Source organism: Sinocyclocheilus rhinocerous, unplaced genomic scaffold (genome assembly GCF_001515625.1).
Source record: "Sinocyclocheilus rhinocerous isolate Xijiao unplaced genomic scaffold, SAMN03320098_v1.1 scaffold395, whole genome shotgun sequence".
NCBI classification, from domain to species: Eukaryota; Metazoa; Chordata; class Actinopteri; order Cypriniformes; family Cyprinidae; genus Sinocyclocheilus; species Sinocyclocheilus rhinocerous.
Window position 1 is genome coordinate 2,629,327 of NW_015660890.1, and position 20,913 is coordinate 2,650,239.

At 35.9% G+C, this 20,913-nt stretch overlaps 1 protein-coding gene across 2 annotated transcripts; it reads left to right on the top strand.

Annotated features, from left to right (window-relative positions):
* Nucleotides 1-9,151: 9,151 nt before the first annotated feature.
* On the top strand, nucleotides 9,152-19,778 carry LOC107726051 (CSC1-like protein 1). 2 transcript variants are annotated; one of them, XM_016535526.1, is made up of 23 exons: nucleotides 9,152-9,248; nucleotides 11,638-11,821; nucleotides 11,915-11,994; nucleotides 12,311-12,386; nucleotides 12,463-12,500; nucleotides 12,679-12,821; nucleotides 13,650-13,701; nucleotides 13,788-13,896; nucleotides 13,969-14,039; nucleotides 15,360-15,440; nucleotides 15,884-16,016; nucleotides 16,096-16,229; nucleotides 16,488-16,670; nucleotides 16,783-16,936; nucleotides 17,014-17,120; nucleotides 17,200-17,286; nucleotides 18,018-18,077; nucleotides 18,206-18,368; nucleotides 18,627-18,732; nucleotides 18,812-18,979; nucleotides 19,082-19,197; nucleotides 19,491-19,544; nucleotides 19,635-19,778. In XM_016535526.1, exons 2-23 carry the CDS (start codon nucleotides 11,660-11,662, stop codon nucleotides 19,770-19,772), a joined length of 2,415 nt encoding a protein of 804 aa, XP_016391012.1. In that variant the 5' UTR covers nucleotides 9,152-9,248; nucleotides 11,638-11,659; the 3' UTR covers nucleotides 19,773-19,778. The 2 variants fall into 2 exon arrangements, with proteins under 2 accessions (XP_016391012.1, XP_016391011.1); XM_016535525.1 differs by having other exon boundaries at nucleotides 11,660-11,821.
* Nucleotides 19,779-20,913: the final 1,135 nt, after the last annotated feature.

Consider the following 20,913-nt stretch of genomic DNA (forward strand, 5'->3'; position numbering starts at 1 on the left):
ATAGTAATCGCGTAATTTCCACAACAACCAATGACCCCCAAATCATAGAAATCAATTCGTTGCGATTTTTCCTTATTACTTTAAACCATTGTTCTCCTTGTAAATTTTTGCAAAAGTTCTAAAATTTGGAAATCGATTAGGGAGCATGTATTATTTGTTTATTTATACATGTATTTATTATGTTTATTTGTTTTAATGTCATTTCCACTACATTTTAATGCCCAGAAAGAAATATTTATAACTGCTTCGTATACTTTCCCCCATTCCAGAGTGTCCCAATTTACTTTAATAAATTAGCATTATGCAATAAATACATTTACTATTTATGCAACTGGCAGATGCTTTTATACAAAATGATTTTTAAGGTATACATTGACCTTGACTTTCCTAGCGGTACAATAGGCCTACATACAGTACCATTAATTAAATAACTTGTGTTTCTCCTAAATGCAATGCACTCAGATCATAGCAGCGCATTATGATTACAACGATTATTCATGCAGCATGTGCCTCTTTATAGTTTCCTTTGTTAAATAGGTAAGAGAAAACTCTCAGAACTGACCTTCCTCCTTCCGTTTAGCAATCCTGACTGACCTGTTCTAACATTAAATATGCACTCGGAATAAAACTAAATAGATTGCTCGAATGAAATGCAAATAGCAAGTTTTAAACACAAGCCGTGTTTGTTTTGTGTCTTTGGTTTGAGTGACTCAGCAGCTCAACGCTGACGGACAATTGATGTGATTACAGTTTGAGGTCATGGAGTCATTGTGTGCATGAGTTACATGAGTTTTTTTTTTTTAAACATCAAATCAATTTAGTTTAAAAAAAGTTAATACTGTACAGGTAGGCACCAAACAACGTATAGGCCTACAATAGATTATTGCATGCATAACCTATGCATAATTATTAGATTATGCAAAAATTAGTTGTTATGCAATGTTTTCCTACTGGGAGGTTTTTTGCATACTTGGATTCACTTGTGCATTGTTGGTGTTATCTTATGCAAATCTTCCTTAATGTGGTGTTTCCTCATGTCAGGCAGGTTTCCTCTTGATCGGGCCTCTTTTTTTAAAGTCTAGAGGTGTGAGCAGGAAGGAGACAAGGCATCTGTTCTAAGGCATCTGAGGAAGCATAAACAGACTATTTTAGCAACATCTTCAAGCTCAGCTCAGTCGGCAGAGAGGACAGGTGAGGATAGAGAGAGAGTTGAGGACTGTGGGAGAAGAGGTAGAGAAGGTGAACAGAAAAATAGAGAAGTCTGAGACACACTGACAAAATGAAGATGCATAACAGTAAGATTTGGTTGGGTTTTTGTTATCTTGGGAAGTTTGGGGGATCGTGACTGTGGCCCCGTTTTAGGCTCACTGGAAGCCGAACAGTTTGGGGACATTATGTTTGGAGGACTTTTTGCAGTTCACCAAAGCTTCAATATCATCAACACGACAAGCAGTCCTATTCAACACGTGTGCGAAAAGTGAGTCCATGCATCACAAAATATCATATAGCTTACATTAATAATGTCAAAGAGTGAGAAATTCAAACTTGCATAATTTATGCATATATATCAAAAGTTTGGAATAATTCAGATTCTTTTTATGTTTTTGAAAGAAGTCGCTTATGCTCACCAAGACTGCATTTATTGCATTTATTTAACAGTAATATTATGAAAAAGAATTACAATTGAAAATAACTTTAATATCAATTAAAAATGTTCTATTTGTATACATTTTTAAATGTCATTTATTCTAGTGATCGAAAAAGCTGAATTTTCAGCATCATTACTCCAGTCTTCAGTGTCACATGATCCTTCAGAAATCATTCTAATATACTGATTTGCTGCTCAAGAAACCTTTATTTTTATTATTATTATCAATGTTGAAAACAGTTGTTCCGCTTAATATGGAAACCGTGAAGCACTATTATTCAATAAGTATGATAAAAAAATGCAAATTAATACTTTTATTCACCAATGATGTGCTAAATTGATCAAAAGTGTCAGTAAAGACATTTCTAATGAAAAAAAATGTTAAGCAGCAAAAATTGTTTTCTAAAAATGTTCTATTTGTATACATTTTTAAATGTAATTTATTCTAGTGATCGAAAAAGCTGAATTTTCAGCATAATTACTCCAGTCTTCAGTGTCACATGATCCTTCAGAAATCATTCTAATATGCTGATTTGCTGCTCAAGAAACATTTATTTTTATTATTATTATCAATGTTGAAAACAGTTGTTCCGCTTAATATGGAAACCGTGAAGCACTATTATTCAATAAGTATGATAAAAAAATGCAAATTAATACTTTTATTCACCAATGATGTGCTAAATTGATCAAAAGTGTCAGTAAAGACATTTCTAATGAAAAAAAATGTTAAGCAGCAAAAAATTTTTTCATCACTGATAATAATAGGAACTATTATTAGTAATTGATCACAAATAACAAATGATAATAACTGAGCATTAAATCAACATATTATAATGAATAGTGATTGTTGATTGATTGTTCTTTCTTAAGACTGTTCAAAAAGGATGAGATCGATTGCTATGAAAGCCCCTGTTCTTAATGGCTGAGATAAGCACGCTTGTTCGCTCTGACAGGTTCACCGTATCCAGGTTGGTTCAATTCTTGATGATGTTTGAAGCAGTGGAGGCCATCAACAAAAGTCCTCCATGCTAAATAATCTCACATTTGGCTACAAGATCCTGGACACGTGCTAGGATGTCACCATAGGTTAGATGACACAACTATGTTTTGTTTAATTTACTTGGCAGATAAATGACTGACAGCCCAAGTAGCCAATCAAATTGCAGTGCTGTTGCTATCTGCCATTTTGTCCGTCATCCTGAACTGTCGGACACATACAACCTCCTTTTGTGGCAAATTCCTTTAACTATGGTAAAAAGGTGTTGCTATGAGACATGCATTTTGATATTAAAGGCACAATATGTAATTTTCGCCGCTAGAGGGCACGTATTCAAAATAAACAAAGAAACAAAGGCGTAGTTTGATGGCGCCGTGACTGAGTGTGGAATCATGGGAGTTGTGGTCTTCATCCCCACAGCCGATGCAATCCGACGGGACTCGGGCAGAAATCATGTTCATGGATGAGCTAATGATTTATTAACGCAGTAGAATGAAGCAGGGTGAGGCTGAAAGCCGTCGAAGCGAAACGAGGCCGCTGAACGAGCGTGACACACGACTCGAAAGCAGCGGAGCTTTTATTATGCCACAGTCGACCGCTTCCACTCCTTCCGGTCGTGCGTATGTGGGGTAAAGCAGCGCTGTTTTATCATACTAGATACGTTTGAAAGTTCTGTTATAATGCTACTCTGTGCGGTCGTCACCTGTCTAATAAAATGCATAACATTAAAGCGTCTTTGGTGTTTCCATGTTTTATAAAAAACAAAACCGGAATTCGAGGGTGTATGATGTCATTGGCAGGCGACACAATGACACTATAGACACGGTCCGTGTCACTAGTTAAAATTGCTTATTTCTCTGGATTTAAACATTCTTCGAAACGTTTGGGATTATGTAAGTATGAAAGTAAGTCAGCAAAATATATAACACTGTTCTAGTGGTTTTTGGATATTTTAATAAAAAAATCGTACATATTGTGCCTTTAACGTTAATGGAGTTTCATTTGTACTGTTCCCAAAAATGGGAAGAGTTCGATTGGACTTCTTTATGATGTTGAACTTAATTCATTTTGCAATTTCACAATTTTCTAGTCTTCCAAGTTTGTGCATTCTGAATTCTGTGCTGTGATAAACTATTTGAAGTAATTCCAAAATAAATTTCTCGCCCTTAAAAAGCAATGTGCTTGGTTGAGTAACCAATGTCATAAGGTCAGTTATGTTACACTGTCAACGTTTTTCAATAATGTTCTTCTTACAATTTTCTTCTTACACTGAGTCAACGTTTTTCAATAATGAATAACATTCCATTCAATAATGGTGGTTATCTTCTGTTGACCAGGCTCAAGCAATCACCAAAATTTTGAGGCACCACAACTGGACCTGGATTGGCATAATAACCACAGACGGAGATAACGGGCGCTACGTTGCAGACCGACTTGAGGCGCCTGCCAGTTCTAAACAAATATTTGTGTCGTACTGTGTTGTGCTGCCTGATCTTCTCAACGATGAAAGCTTAGATTGCAGACTTAATGAAGCTATCAAACAAATCGAGAGCACCTCAAAAGTTCAAGTCATTGTGTCGTTTGCCAAACCTCACCACGTCGTGTTTGTTCGAGAAACTCACTCCCAACGCATCTGGACGTTTCCAGTGATCGTTGGGCTACATCAGTCGAAGTGCTAAACAACCGGCCCCTGAATGAAGTGGGGAAAATTCTTGGAATGACCCTTGTTTCAGGGACTTCGTAAGGTACTTAGATAATCTACTAGATCTAAACCCTGATTCACATCCAAACAACACCATGCTGCAGCACTTCCTCAGAGGAGGGTTAAGCAAAAGCAGAACCACCAAAGAAATAAGAGAAACCCTGAAGAAAGCTATATACCCTGGTTCAGTGTTTAGCAGGGCTGGCTGTGAGGTCCATCATATCATTCCAAACATTTACTGACCCTCATTTCATTCCAAACATTTACTGACCCTCATATCATTCCAAACATTTACTGACCCTCATTTCATTCCAAACCTGTTTATTTCTTTCTTTTGTGGAACACGAAAGAAGATATTTTGATGAGTGTGGTAACCAAACACTTTCGGTTCCCATTGATTTACATTGTGTGGCCAAAAAATACAGTAGAAGTCAAAGGAGAACTGAAAGCGTTTGGTTTTGAATGACATGAGGGTGAGTAAATGATGACAGACGTTTCCTTTTAGAGTAAACTCAATCATTAAGATTCAGCAGCAGTATAATGGAAGGGTATTTAACAGATGTAACTTTTCATTCTTCTCCAGATACAGATGAATGTCCAAAGAACCCCCACTGCAATCAAATAAAAAAAAAAGCATCCTTGTCAGGTACTTTAAGGTTCTGCTGGCCTTCCAGAATGAATCCGCTGTCAAACGGGTCATGAGAAAACTCTTCCTGCTCTACTGGATCATTGGCGTTTGTGTGATTATCCAGAGCATCATCTGCGGTAAAACAAACAACTTTTTTGGAAAAAATAAATCCATTTATTTGTGCATTTTATTTTGTTTGGAATTTAGTTTTTATTGCTCTTTTTTTATATTTTAGGCAAAAATCACACTTTCTGTTTAAGCAATCGTAAACACACACACACACACACAAAGGTTAAAAAAACACACACAAAGTGAATGCAGAAACGTTCATGGAAGAGTTGTAAACACTGCGCAAAACTGGCCAATGGTTACCGCTCTATTACAATTCGACCATTGTTTAAATACAAGTTTCTCTAGAATAATCTCCAGTCTGAGTAGTAATTGTAACGCACACAGCACAGACAGAAGTAAGATTAATGCTCCACGCTCTATTTCGCGTGTTTACAGTAGCCTATAACCATGCGCAACATCTAAACGAGGCTGTGTGTGCTCGTCTGCTTGACTGTTCATTTGCCACTCATGCCAGTATCTTGACTACGCAGAGCTCAGCGATCAGGTCCTTCATCGGCCTTCTGGCTCTAGTGTGCTTTGGATTCGCCTTCCTAGGACGGAAGCTTCCCGAGTGCTATGAAGAAAAGTGCATCAGCATCAGCATGCTGATCTGTATTATCAGTTGGGTTTTGTTCGAACCCAATCTATGTGAACATGGTTGATGTGGTCAGGTACAAATCTGACGTTCAGATGGTGGTGATGCTCTTCTCCGCATATGGGATTCTCATCTGCCACTTCATGCCTAAATATTACATAATCCTATTTAAAAGTGAGCACAACACTAGAGAGGAATTCAAAAGAAGCGTTCGGGAGTTCACCAGACGCTTCCATAGAAGTTCACGAGTGGATCGGCGAAGAGCTGGACTCTACCGGCCAAACAGCACATTTACTATTGACTCTGCAATCGAGAACTTATTAAACGGGTCACTCTCAAATCCCTACCCAACAGGCACTCTTTCCTCATTTCACCTGTCCATAGAAAATCTGCCCCATGAGGTCAGTGTGTCTGCAGATTCCTTATACGGATCCTCAGTGACCTCTGGATCTCCAGTGGAGATGAATGAGGAAAACCAGCAAAAACAGACTGTAAGCGGCTCCCAAAAGCTCATCATACGGATTAAGAACAACCATCCAGAGTTCAGGAGAACCTCAAGTGTTCCGAATTTAAGCAATAAAAATGTTTTTACATCAACCCCACATTTATGAGTAATCAATAATATTGATCTCCATTTTTTCAAAATTGTTTTTAATTATGCTAAATTCTCTTGTCAGTGAAATCCCGTTTAACAAAAAAAGCAGTTGTATAATGTTTGTGGTTGACATGCTTTCCATGAATGTCTTTAATGTTCTTGTTATCAGAATGTAAATCATATAATTATATGTATATGTATTGATATTATTTAGCACTGTGTCCAACTCAGGGAAAACAATAAAGCTTTTAATGAACAAACAAGTTTTGATGTGACTCTATAATGAAAACAATATATAAAATAATAAATTAATGACTTAATAATGAATAAATGATATAATAAAATAAAATAATACAATTAAAATGTAAAATAAATGTATATTTAATACATACCCCCAATCACCGCAGCTCTCTCCCCGAGCGCCGCGCCGCAATCAGCCGCTGATTAGGGAACCTGTCGCCCTTCTCCAGCCGCGGCGGGGGTTAATTCGCGCGTCAGATGGAGCCGCAGAGGGCCACGAAGAGGCCAATGAGAACGTGAGCGGGATGATATTGCACGGATATAGCCGCCCTGTCAATCACATGGGATTCACTGTAAAGGCTCAGACTCTCTTCATCTCGCTCTCCTCCCCCTCAGGGTCGGGGTAATCTATTTAAGCCAAATGTGAATATGCACCAATTAAATCAGACGCTGTTTGGACATTTTTGCCTATTTTCGACACATGAAAGCAATCTAATAACATGGTTGGATAAATAATACATTTACCTTGCATTGCACATAGCTTATTGCATGTTGCTTTGCACCAATTCATTGTTTATTGCCACCTTTATGCACTGAAAATAATTTACTGTAATTGCTAAATTTCATAAATAATTACACAGATAGACTACGTTGAATTAGAGTAGACTGAAATAGTGTTTTCCTGTAAACCTATTCTAATATTTTTTTTTTTTACAACTAAATGGATAAAGAAATAAAAATGTACAGGGTAATTTTTAATCAGACTCTTCATAAATGATTACAAAGAAATGCACACATTGATACATCTATCAAATACAAACACAAAACACATAAAAACTACTCTAGCCTAATATACGTTTTAAAAATTCACTTTTTAGAGTGTAGCCTAAATAATTTGAGGTATAAACAATTTTCAGAAAAATATTCAGAAATTGCTAGTAAATTATTAAATAATTAGGCTACAAAGATAGCAATACGCTGACATAAATGTGAAATTTTGAGGTTGAAAGACTGAAACTAGTATTTTCTTGTAAAACAGACTCCAATAATTTTTTATTTAGTTTTTATTTAGTTTACTTCGAAAAATTATTTATCTTTATAGCTATGGGCAGCGGAGGGTGAACCAACTCCAGGGTAGACTAAAAGCAGCCAAATGTATTAAACACCATAAACCCGTCTTTTTAGGCAAGAACCAGACATGGGTGTCATGTAGGCTAAAAAAGTGTTTAATGGGACTGAATTTGTATTTAACGTGATTACAATTTAATAAAAACGTTAGAAATTGATAATTATATAACGTTTCCTTTCCACAGTTATTCAAACAAAGTGACATTATCATATTGATCTATGGCGAGTTTAAGCACTCTCAAAAAACAAAACTATCGTTATAATCACTGAAGCTGTATACACTGTGAAATGAAATGGGTTTGAACGATGACTCATCTGAACGCCTCTGATTGGCCATTGCATTCCTAAGCTCAACATAATTGTGTGTAATTGGTAAAACACTGTAAATACGCCTAAAATGAAATACGGTGCAACATGAGCAGATCTTAATTTAATGCCGCAATCGACACTGTCTATTCATATTCACTTTTTTAGCAACAGACGTAATAAATTTAATTTGTTTATGCAGGGGCATTTTTGTCCAATTTAGTGGCATTTTTGCCCTAAGTCCCCGTGGCCTTACAGCCTTACACACGCTCCGCCTATGGCTATGGGCTTATATTACAGCATACTTTGATATTCGTCCATTTCTTTAAACATAAGATATCTATTTATATATAATAAACGCTTTGTGGTTATTGATTGTATTTATGTACGTAGGCAGGCATCAATTAATGTTATTGAATAATACATTGAGAATTGTATTTTTATATTTTGTATTTTGCATAGCTTTATATGTTTTGTTTTGTTGTTTGTTCATTTATTTATTTTTTTCTTGGTTTTTCTCCTTGGTTGATATGTCATTGTTTTGGTATTATTATTAGGTATTATTATTATTATCATGATAATATTGTACGGTCATGTGACCTTTGAACACCTGGCGGTAGGCCTATAATGATTGGTACATCAGTGTTGTTCATTTGTCTGATGAAGAGCCTGCGTGCTCGAAACGTCACATACGCTATGCGAGTTTTTATAAAATACATTTTTTTAATACTTTTGGAGCTTTAGTGTTGCCGACTTTACATTTAAAAAAAATCCACTTGTTTCTTAGTCGAGCACCCAGTTGAGATCGATGTGCGTGCTTTTGCCTGTTCTTTATGGGCCTATATTAGCCTACTTTTTTAAACATTTTGTAATTCCACTCTATTTAGTCTCAACGCCATGGTTGTTTGAAAAATTAAATTGACTGAATGAACAGCATATTAGAGAATGCAATGGCCGGTATACAGCCTAGTCATTATGCTTGAGAAAGGAAAACATACTTTTTGTTTATAGCTACATTATTTATGTTTGATTTTATTTTTTTATTCTTTACTTTCTTGATTTAAAATCATTTATTCTTATTATTTTCTGTATTCCCCAAGTCATTTCGGACCTTTTTATATATATGTTATATACAATAATAATTAATTTAAACAAATGTGTGTGTGTTGGTACATTGGGCGGAGATCGGTGTATCTGCGCATGTGCGGATGTGAGTCAGTGTAAAGTTGAGTTAGTTTACTCTCAGCGGACAGCTCGACAGGTTCTGCACAGTCCAGAAGCGGAAAAATTCCACCGAGGTATGCTTTTGTTTCATAACATGTTTTATTTATAAATCTCGAGAAAGCGCCACTCAATGTCTCGGTTTATAACGAAATAGCCGTTATACAGAATCGTCATGACGTCACTGGCAGCGTGTCGATGTATGTGTCAGTTTAGTGTTTGTTTAGTCGTGTGTTCATGATGAGCTGTGTTTACATACTGTCATGGGTCTAACGACATTTCGTTTAGCTGCTAGTTAACCGTTTAGCTACCCGTTTTTGGCTTTATTCTCAACCACCGACAGTTGTGGCAGTTCTGGTCCAGCTGTCAGTTTGGCAATAATAAGTTTCCACATAATTAAGAAGAAGTTGTTTTCAGTCACGCAAAATGTTGCTTAAACTGGGATAACAGGACAGGCAGTAGAGTATCATGTAAGTCATCTAATGCATTATGACAGGATCATGAATCTGAAGTAGAACGAGAAAGTGTTTTTGCGACCATCCTTACAATAGGTGAAATTACTGAGATGTTTCTAAATAAAAGCTGTGCTGAAATATGTTCTGCACTCACATATATGTGATTTCACAGTCTGTTCAGACACATTGCAAACCAAGAATTTCTCACTGGTGAGTGTCTTGAATGTTTTTCATTTGACACATACTGTGGGAGTTCATAGAGCAGAAACAGTCTACAAAACATGATATTTTTACTTAATAATTTTATCGTATTTTTCAGTCCAAGTATCTAAACATTCTTAAATCAATATTCATCTAACTGAGAAACACAGTTTCTTAAGATATGTCAGTCTTATTTTCTGATAAACGTATCATAATTAAGTGAGTTTATGATTACAACGAGAAAATATCTGTCATTGGGGTAAGAAAAAACAATTAAAAGGAAATGCAGGATTATTGTTCTTATCCCACTGACAGATATTTTTATTTTTTAATGCAAACTCGCTTAATTTTGGTAGTTTTTTCTTCTCAAGTAAATATGTCTTGATGTTTTTTATTTATTTATTTTTTGATATTTTGTAATGCATCAAAAGACAAAGTAAGAAAGATGTCATGAGTCACCTGACCCAAAAAACTAAACAAAAAAACAAATCATCTGAAAGCAATAGAGGATCTATGGGAGACCCCACCACCCAAAGGCACAGTGGGAGGAGTGGGAAAGATTATGACTTAGTGAGCTAGTGGCTATATTTTGATCCTTACTTTAATAACACATTCTTATAGCATTTGGTACCATGGGAAGTAAGAAAGATGTCATGAGTCACCTGACCCAAAAAACTAAACAAAAAAACAAATCTGAAAGCAATAGAGGATCTATGGGAGACCCCACCACCCAAAGGCACAGTGGGAGGAGTGGGAAAGATTATGACTTAGTGAGCTAGTGGCTATATTTTGATCCTTACTTTAATAACACATTCTTATAGCATTTGGTACCATGGATTATATCTAATGCAAGCATAATGTTCAAACATTTAACATCAATACAGTCACCAGTAATCTATCATCTAGGATCTTAAGTAATAAAGCATTTTAAGGCACTATCATGTTCATAAATCCCCAAAACTTTTTTTGTGCTGATGCAACACATTCATGTGATCTATACTATTGTGTAATTGTGTTTTGTTTGCAATAAAGTTATAAACGACTCCCTCTAGAGTTTGAACTGAAGTGCATGTGACATTTCACATCCTTGCACTGATATGCCATTCACACCGCTGAAGATTCATGCTTTGAATCAAATATGGCTAACACCAGCTAATTTTTGAGGACTAACACCAGCTAATCTTAAACATATTTTCAATACCAACCTGTAACGTTGTCACACTAGGCCTATAAAGTATTCTTCTAAATGTTTCTAGAAGCTTTTAATTTTGCTGTGCCTACCAACTGGAATAGTTTAGAGAAATTGCTGAAAATTGATGCATATATTTCTGTTTCATCTTTTACTTTTATCTTTTATCATCCTTAATCTTTTTTTTTTTTCATTGGTAATGAGTGCTTTGAACAACTTCTGTAATTGTTTTAGGTAGCTGTATTTACTCAATTTTTATATCATTTTATTTTATTTTGTTGTGTTTTTATTGTTTTATTATATTTTAATTTTAATATATTTATTATTATTTTAATTTAATTTATTGTTATTATTTTATTTGTTTTCATTATTTTGTTTTATTTATTTATTATTATTTAATTATTTTATTTTATTTAATTTTTTATTAAATTTTATGTGATGTGATGTGAATGTAATGTGTGTGTAGGCATGTGCAGGATCATGTTCTTCTCCTGAAAGGCTGTCATTGTAAATAAGAAAATAATTCTTAATTGATTTCCATGGATAAATAAAGATGAACGAACAAACAAAAACAATAGTCAAGCAGATCTTTTCACGAGCAGCAAAAGTAAAATTGTGCAGTTTGTATCTGTTTGTCCTCCAGATGGCCTCCGCGTGGTGGGAGCGCCTCTCCGTGTCGGTGAATAATGGCACAGCCCATGTGGACAACAGCAGCTGTTTCAGTGCCACACAGAGCACCGTGCTGAAGGGGGTGAATTTCGGAGGAGTGCCCATCGTTCTGCTGATCGACTTCTCACTCTTTGTGGTGAGTTCAGCAATTAGTTGGGATCCGATTGGCTTGAACTGCTCGAGTTGCGTGATCTGATTGGTTGGTACGGTGCTGTGTATCTTCTTGCAGGTGCTGCTAATAGTCTTCACTCTGATCAGAAGGAAACTGTGGGATCATGGGAGACTCGCTCTTGTCGCAGAGACTGAAGGGTATGTGAGATGAAAACCGTAGTAGTCACTATGGAAACATACAGTGTTATAATTTATTGTAAATTGTCTTTAGTGAGTCAAAAAATTGCATAAAAATTGCAGCGTTAAACTAGCCAAATTATTATTTAAAAATATAAAATGTATATTTTATTTATTTTTATATATATATTTATTTTTATAATATTTATTTATAATTATTTTTTGTAATATTTGTATATTTTTATCATATTTTGAATTTGGAAAAAATCATTTTAAATAGAGAAGATGAAAACGGTGAGGATGGTGAGATGAAGAGTGCTGTCTTTTGTTGCTGCAGGTTCAGACATGCTACTAAACGGCGTTACAGTAGAATGACGTCATCCATGTCCGTTGAGGAGCCCGAATATGAGAAGGTGAGTTCTGACCTCATCGTCATCCTCATTATGACATCATTCATGACATCTTCAACATCTTCCTCATTTCCTGTAGGGTTGCTGCTCCTGGATCAACTTTATCGTCAATATGGAGTAAGTGCTGTTTTGGTGCTACATATTCATTTTACATGTTTACAACTCGACAGCTTTTACCTGTTAATATTGTTACTTTTTTCTAAGCTCAAATAGGGAAGTTTGCATGGGAAAGTCCTAATATGAACTAAGATGTGAAACTGTCTGATGTGTGTGTGGTTTGTGTGTGTGTGTGCAGTGAGACTTCGGTCCAGGAGAAATGTGGGGTGGATGCAGTACATTATCTGTCATTTCAGAAGCACCTGGTCATCCTGCTCTTGATCATCTGTGTGTTGTCCGTCACCATCATCCTACCGGTCAATCTATCCGGCGACCTGCTGGGTATCTAACACACACACATACACACACATGCACACTGGAAAGTTCAATGCGGTCTCAAGAATCATTCATACAGTAGCTTGGTTATAAACTAGTGAGCTGCCTCACTGTTTACTGTTTCTCTAAAGCAGAGACTTGAATAATACCAGAGACACTGACATAGAAACATGAATGAAATGTGGCGAGCCTTTTTGAAATGAAAATGAGACTTATAAATAAGAGACTTCTTTAAAAACATAAAAAATCTTACTGATCCCAAACTTTTGAATGGAAGTGTATATATAATACAGCATAATTGTTTGAATATTTATTGAATATATACTTATTAATTTCTGATAACATAATATGATGTAGTATAATATAATTAATGTATAATATTTTGTTGATGTGACTTTGATATGAAGACATTCATGAACAAACTTGAAAAAATATTTTTTAAACATGATTTGATTGGTGATACTGTTATTGTCAGATTTTCTTGATGATTTGAAATATGAAATGTAATCATGACAGAGTTTTGGAGATTTTGATCTTTCCTTATTTAATACAAGGTAATTAATATATATATTAAAAGTAGTTATAATATAATAATATACTTTTTCTTTTTTAATATGTATTTATTTATTTATTTTGGACAAAATAATCTTTTTAGATGGCAAAATTTTGCTTGTAAGAGGCATTGTGTTTAGGCCTATGATGCCTAGATTTTGGAAGGGCGGTAGTGGTTTATAATCTCACATGATGTCACCATATGAAATATTTTCAAGTTTCTTTTCTTAGACTTCAGAGTCTGCTGATGGGGAAAAAGTCTGAGTCATTTCTGTGTTCCAGGCAATGATCCCTACAGTTTCGGGAGAACCACCATAGGGAATCTTAAGAAGGGGTAAGTACAGTCAGTATCTATGCACAAATGTCTGAATGTATCAGTGTGTGTCCATTTTAACTGTATTTTATATGATGTCTTTGCAGTGATGCTCTGCTTTGGCTGCACACAGTATTTGCAGTTCTGTATCTCATGATCACGGTGGCCCTGCTGAGACGACACACCTCTAAAATGAAGGGAACCAAAAGAGAGATAGTAAGCCGTCCTGCCGTTTCTTTCTCTCTCTCTCACACATACATGATCTGACCCTAGTTTATTTTTCCATAGGCCAGAAACACCCTGTTTGTGAGGCCTGTACCCACTGCAGCCAGTAATGAGAGTATAAAAACTCACTTCATGTAAGTGGGAATGATTTTCCAAAACTTCATTCTGTTCACTTTATTTTTAGCCATATATCCAGACAGCTTTTCCTTCCCATCTCCATGTTATTTGTTCATTCAGCATGCAGGGCATGATCTCAGCTTACAGTGTGTGGGTGGGACAGTGGGATCTCAAAGACTTATTGGGCAGCATATATTTACGTGTCATTCACAGAAACTGATTAACATTACAGATAAAGATTATACTTAAATAATAGCCATTATGCTTAATTTGGATAATTATGAGGTGTAATTTTGGTCCCAAATGGAACTGAAATCTGTTTTAATTCCAGGACTACTTGTTTTTATGAGCAAAGGAAGATAGATGGGAGATGTGTTCAGAAACAAATTATTTTTGCATTTCTGCCTTTCTGCCTCTAATACAGAAATGATGACATATTTTACTTTAAAGGAGACATATTATGCCCCTTTTTACAATATGTAATATAAGTCTCTGGTGTCCCCAGAATGTGTCTGTGAAATATCAGCTCAAAATACTCCACAGATCATACTCCGCCCCCTTTTCCAGAATAGAGCTGCGCCATTACAGCTCGTACCTGCTAAACAACATCTATTTTGGTTCTGATTATTATGTTTATCACGCTGAAATCATGCGTTTTAAACCATATGAGTTTAAACTTCTTATATACGGTTTTTTGAGTGCACACATCCGAAGCACACGGACAGAAAGCGGCTGTCACCGCATGTGAGTACTAAACAAAGTTCTTATTCACACACAAGTTTACGTTAAAAACACACGAGTTACAAAAACAGTTGGTTATGTCTGTGAAGGTAAACAGCTGGGAAATAAATCACATGTTTATTTTAGATCTGTGTGGCAGCAGCAATATACAGTAAATAAATCAATAAATTCACTGCTTTCTTGTCTCCTCTGAGGCTGGGACTCTAAATAGTGTTCTGTGCTCGTCTGTGCAGCCAAAGACAGAACAGTTAGCATGTTCAAACTTTCGGCATGGCATTAGAAGTAGTACACCGTTGTCACTTGCGGAAACACGATAACGGCACTGTGTAAACTTACAGATTAAGGGGCGGTAATATTATAATGAGATCCCTTTGCCACGTCACCAAGGGAGCAAAATCAGACGCGCTCGTTTTCTCAGATGCTTGCAGAAAAAGGCTTACCAAAACAAAGTTACTGGGTTAATCTTTTTCACGTTTCCCTGGTTGGTAGATGCACTGGGGACCTGATTATAACACTTAAAACCTGGAAAAGTCAGATTTTCATGATATGTCACCTTTAAAGGTTTTAATGTGTCTTGGCTGTATAATTGTTTGCAGGGAGGCGTACCCTAGCTGTCAAGTGACTGATGTTAACTTGTGTTATGATGTTGCCAAACTGATTGACCTAAACAGAAACAGGTAAGAAAGCCAATTTGACCCGATATTATTTGAAGTTGTCCATAGATCTTATAGACATACTCTCACAGACCTATATGATCCAGTATTATTGAAATACTATTACAGTCTTTATTAAGAATTTTTTTTATTTGTATGTTTTCCATTAAATTTTTTTTTTTTTAGTTTTAATAATTCTGTTATGTGTTTTTGTCATTTTTATTGTTATTATTATTATTATTATTTTTTTTTAATATGTTTAGTATTTATTACTTTTTAAGATTTGTCTTAGTTATGTTAGGACAGTGCATCAAGTTAAACTAAATAGCTGGAAAAAAAAAAAGTTTAAATATTTTATTTCAGTTAATTTTTTTTTTTTTCAAGTAACATTTTTAATTAAAAAAATTATTTTAATAAAAAAAATATGACGTGTCATAAGTTATTTTTATTGTAATATTTTGTAACAGAAAACGGGCAGAAAAAAACCTGCAACATTACAATAAGATACTCCAGCGCCAGGGACGTCGTGAGGTCATCAACCCGCGCCCATGCAGCCACCTGTGCTGCTGCTGCTGCTGCTGCTGTAAGGGCTGTGAAGAGGTAAGTACTACCACCGTTAGCAATGGCCTTTGACTTTTCAAGCTTTGGGCGTCTAAATAACGTGTGTGTTTATTTGTAGGTTGATGCTATAGAGTTCTACAGCTCACAGGAGGCTGCTCTGCGTGAGGAAGAAGATAAACTGAAGCAGAGTGAAGAACTGCATCCTCTGGGCATGGCATTTGTCTCTCTGCAAAATGAGTACATGGCCACTTAGTAAGTGATTCACGCTCAGACTCAACTGCCTATGTATAAAAATTATGCAGAATTATACTGCCTTATAAGCCACATTGTTTTTACTAGAATCTAAGGTGAAATCTGTTGTGATAAGTCAAAGAAAAACTTGTTTCTTAGTCTGGATTTTTTTAGGTTTAGAAGTTAGTTAAAAATGTATTTCCTTATGGAGAAAATGAAAGGAATTATTAATTCTGGAACCTGACCATTGCACTCGGTGTCGTTTGTCTTTCCTCACAGTATTCTGAAAGATTTCAACGCTCTGGAGTGTGGAGGCGGGGCAAGGGGTGTGGCTGGAGAAGAAATTGGCGGGGGAATCAGGTGTGGGTGTGGCCGGGAGCCTCAGCCGTCCTCTAAGAGCGCAGAACTTAGGGTGAACAAATGGAAAGTGAATTACGCTCCTCACCCATATAATATCTACTGGTATGTACCATTATACCTTGTTGGAATGGAATCTGTTATATTTAGAGTTTATAGAGAAGATTATAACAATATTCACAATATTAACCTCTCACCTTCTCTTCATCTTTTTCAGGGAGAATTTGTCAATACGTGGGTGGCGTTGGTGGCTACGCTTTTTGCTGCTAAATGTAGCACTCTTTGTCCTCCTCTTCTTCCTCACAACGCCCTCCATCATCATCACCACCATGGACAAATTTAATGTCACCAAGCCCATTCACTATCTGAACGTATGTGACTGAACATGTGTAATGATGTGAGCACATGAAGTGCAGTGGTGTGAAGACAGTGTGTTGTGTGTTTGCAGAGTGCTGTTATCAGTCAGTTCTTCCCCACTATTCTGCTGTGGACCTTCTCGGCCCTGTTGCCCACCATAGTGTATTACTCTACACTGGGAGAGGCCCACTGGACCAGGTAGACCATCAAACTCAAATACACGCACTCGCACACAAACAAGCTCATTAATAATACTCATCTATCTGTGTGTGTGAAGGTCCAGCGAAAATATGAGCATGATGTACAAGCTCTACATCTTCCTGATCTTCATGGTGTTGATTTTGCCCTCACTGGGCCTCACCAGGTATGAGCTGATGATGATGATGATTATTGTTATTATTATTAGATGCAATTTTTTTATTTCACAGTAAAATATTACAATAGAAGCATTTATTATTTTTGTTTCAATGTTTTTATTATTATTATTGTTATTATTAGATACAAATGTTTGTTTTACAGTCAAATATTACATTAGTAGTATGTTGTATTTTTTATTTTTTATTTTGTTTTAATGTTATTATTATAATTAATATATAATTTTTTTTATTTCACAATAAAATATTACAATAGTATTTATTATTTTGTTTTAATATGTTATTATTATTATTATTGTTGTTGTTGTTACTACTACTACTATTATTATTATATAGAGATATATTCACAACATTTTTGGCCAAAATATGCAGCCCTACAAACAATCACAGAAAACCTGGAGATTTGAAAAAAAATCACATTTTAAATTGCAATCACAATTTTTTTTTTAATTAATTAATTTATTTATTTGCATGTTTGTTTATTTTTCATAATTGATAAAAAAAAAAAAAATCACAATTAGATTTTTTCCCCCCAAATTGTGCTGCCATATTGTGGGTTACGTTAACGTCGTTAACATTGTTAACTTGGTCCTTGGAAACCCACCCACCTGTGATAATTTAAAACCATAAATTAATGTATTTTTGATTAGAGCACAGTGGTTCTAAAATGTTCCCAAAGTGAGCATATATACAGATACAGATGTGCTCTCTTTCCTCTCAGTCTAGACGTGTTTTTCCGCTGGTTGTTTGATAAGCAGTCTGAGGGGAAGCTGAGGTTTGAGTGAGTATCTTGTGTATTTATCCTGGTGATTTATTTGCTCAAATCAGAATGATTTATTCAGAATAATTTTGTGACATGCACCTAAATATATCAGTGACTCTCCATCTTCTTTTCTCTGTGTGTCTCAGGTGTGTGTTTTTACCTGATCAGGGGGCGTTCTTTGTAAATTACGTGATCGCGGCGGCTCTGGTAGGCTCTGGCATGGAGCTGCTGCGGTTGCCAGGGTTACTGCTCTACATTGTGCGTCTGGCACTCGCACATTCGGCTCTTGAGAGGAAATATGTTAAACAGGTCTGTGGCTTTTGATCTTTCAAAAAGGATTTGGAATTTTTGCTTCAGAACTTGCTATGTTTTTACCAACATGGCATAAAAAAGATTTGAAAAGATTTTTTTTATTTATTATACTTTCATTTTAATTAAGCATTGACATTTCTATCATGCTATATAGACATCAGGTTGAAAATAAGTCTGATTTGAATAGAATTTACTAAAATGTGTTGCTGATACACTTGTAATCTCTTGTCTCTGGTTCTTTGTTTCTCTGTGTAGAATCAGGCGTATGAGTTTCAGTACGGAGCGATGTACGGATGGACTCTGTGTGTGTTCACAGTCATCATGGCATACAGCATCACCTGTCCTGTCATCGTTCCCTTCGGTCTGATTTCTTTCCTCAAGGCCTTACACACAGTATTAGTGTATGTAACATCACATTAACACACAGGCCGTGTGTGCAGGTTTGCTGTACCTGCTGCTGAAACACCTGGTGGACAAACACAACCTGTACTTCGCTTACCTGCCTGCCCGCCTCGATCGGCAAGTTCACCTGGGAGCTGTCAATCAAGCGCTGGCTGCACCAATCATATGCCTGATGTGGCTTTATTTCTTCTCTGTGCTCAGAACAGGTAACGTCCACTAACTGGCTAATTAAATCAGTGTTTCTCAGACAGTTGTATTCATATATGTGAGTCACATAGTGGAGATATGTTGATTTTGTGTCTCCACAGGCTTCAAGGCAGCTACGTCAATGTTCACTTTAGTGGTTCTCTGTGTCACCATCTTTATCTGTTTAAGTTACACCTGCTTTGGACACTTCAAATACCTCAGTCCGCACAACTACAACGTAAGCTGCTTTGTTCTGTGTCAAAGTTTTATCAAAATTTACAGTGCATTGTTGTAATTTAACCATAATATAATGGTTATAGTTTAACCACCCCATAACCTTAAACTAATGCATTCACACACACACATTTCTCCTCTGCTCAGCTTGTCCCCTAATCTTGCTTTCTTATAAACCTGACATTGTATATTTCAAATATTGTTGGCTCTGTGAAATATTGCTTTTGGTCCTCTATTTTAAGTAACTTTGGATAAAAGCGTCTGCTAAATGCATAAATGTAATTGTCTATAATTCAGGTTAAGGAGGAAGATGAAGACGCAGATAGAGGTTCACAGAGCTCATCTGCATCGGCAAGTTTCACATGTTTATATTACATACATTTTTTTTAAAATCCTGATAGATTTTGAGATTACCAAAATCTCTCTCTCTTTCCTTTTTAGGTGTATCTTCCCAAAGTTTTGAACCCAGATGCATCATCTGAATCTGATGAATGCAGCATTCACCATTCATACGGCACCACAGACACAAGTCCGCCCTTCCTCAGCACTGAGGAAGACTGTCCAGACTCGGATATCTAACAACAATAATCAGTCAACATCGACCAATCACAACTGCCGTTTCACCTCTGGAGGAAATGGTTCTTGCTGTATTGAGGTTGGAGGTCAGTGTGAAGATGTAGGGGATGTACTTTTAAAAACGGGATCTCTTGGAGAGAAAAAAAATTCACGCTTTCTAGCTTTTAATTTTTTTTTATACACTGAGAGACTTGAGGAACATTTATCATGAACTGCCATATAACAAACCTAAAGGAGCTTTTCAGGATCAATTCTTCTAGCCAAAGACTTTAAACACTTTTCTAAATTGCCATTCAAACACGCTGTCCAAACATTTCTACAAAACCAGCTTCGCCAATGAGCACTTGCCAAGGAGTACAAATATAACTTGAGTATATCAAAACACTTGAACTGACACTTGTGCCTTGATGGAAACAACTTAACACACTTTATACCTGTAATTTGTATGAGTGTGTGATTGAGAAAGTGAGCTTCTGTATTGTTTGTCATTCCTAATTTTCTGTTTTAAAGCAACGTTTTATACGAATATGATAATATATTGATGTTGCCAGATATATTAATCTCATAGCTCAGTGGCTTTTCTTTACCATATTTGTATAGTTGTGTGAGAGAATGAATCATCACTAGGTGGCACTGTTCCTCTCTGATCGTTCTGGTTCTTCCCAGAGCAGTACAGACCGAAGCAGAGAGATGTTTCGGTTTCAATACAAGTTAAACTTAATATTTTGGCATAGTGTCAATTATTAGAGAAAATCATGTAGAAGAAAAATATGCAAAGATTGTATTTACAGTAAGGCTCTTACAATGAACTTCAATGTCATGATCACGCCAGTAAGAAAGGAGTGTTTACATGGAGCAAATTCTAATTATATTGGAAACTATTAACTAGAAACTACTTCCCACTTTAAAAAAGGGCAAACTTCACAGAGCAAATAAGAAACAGGCCTTTACGAAATAATTAATGTAGGTGTTTTATCAAGTGCAAGCATCATATTTGTTTCTTTAGCTGTAATGCAGGGGGAAGATGTGTGTGACAGCTGTGTGTGTTTGTGTTTTTGTTCTGAATATTCATTAGGCTATATGAGCGGAGCAGAAACTGAATTTTAGTGTCTGATCATTTAAACGGCTCAACCTCCAAACATTG

Coding starts and splice junctions, on each gene's coding strand:
- LOC107726051 (XM_016535526.1), top strand. CDS start 11,660: ATGGCCTCCGCGTGGTGGGAGCGCCTCTCCGTGTCGGTGAATAATGGC. Junction 12,822..13,649: donor TCTATCCGGCGACCTGCTGG/GTATCTAACACA, acceptor TCTGTGTTCCAG/GCAATGATCCCTACAGTTTC. Junction 16,017..16,095: donor GCTGTAAGGGCTGTGAAGAG/GTAAGTACTACC, acceptor GTTTATTTGTAG/GTTGATGCTATAGAGTTCTA.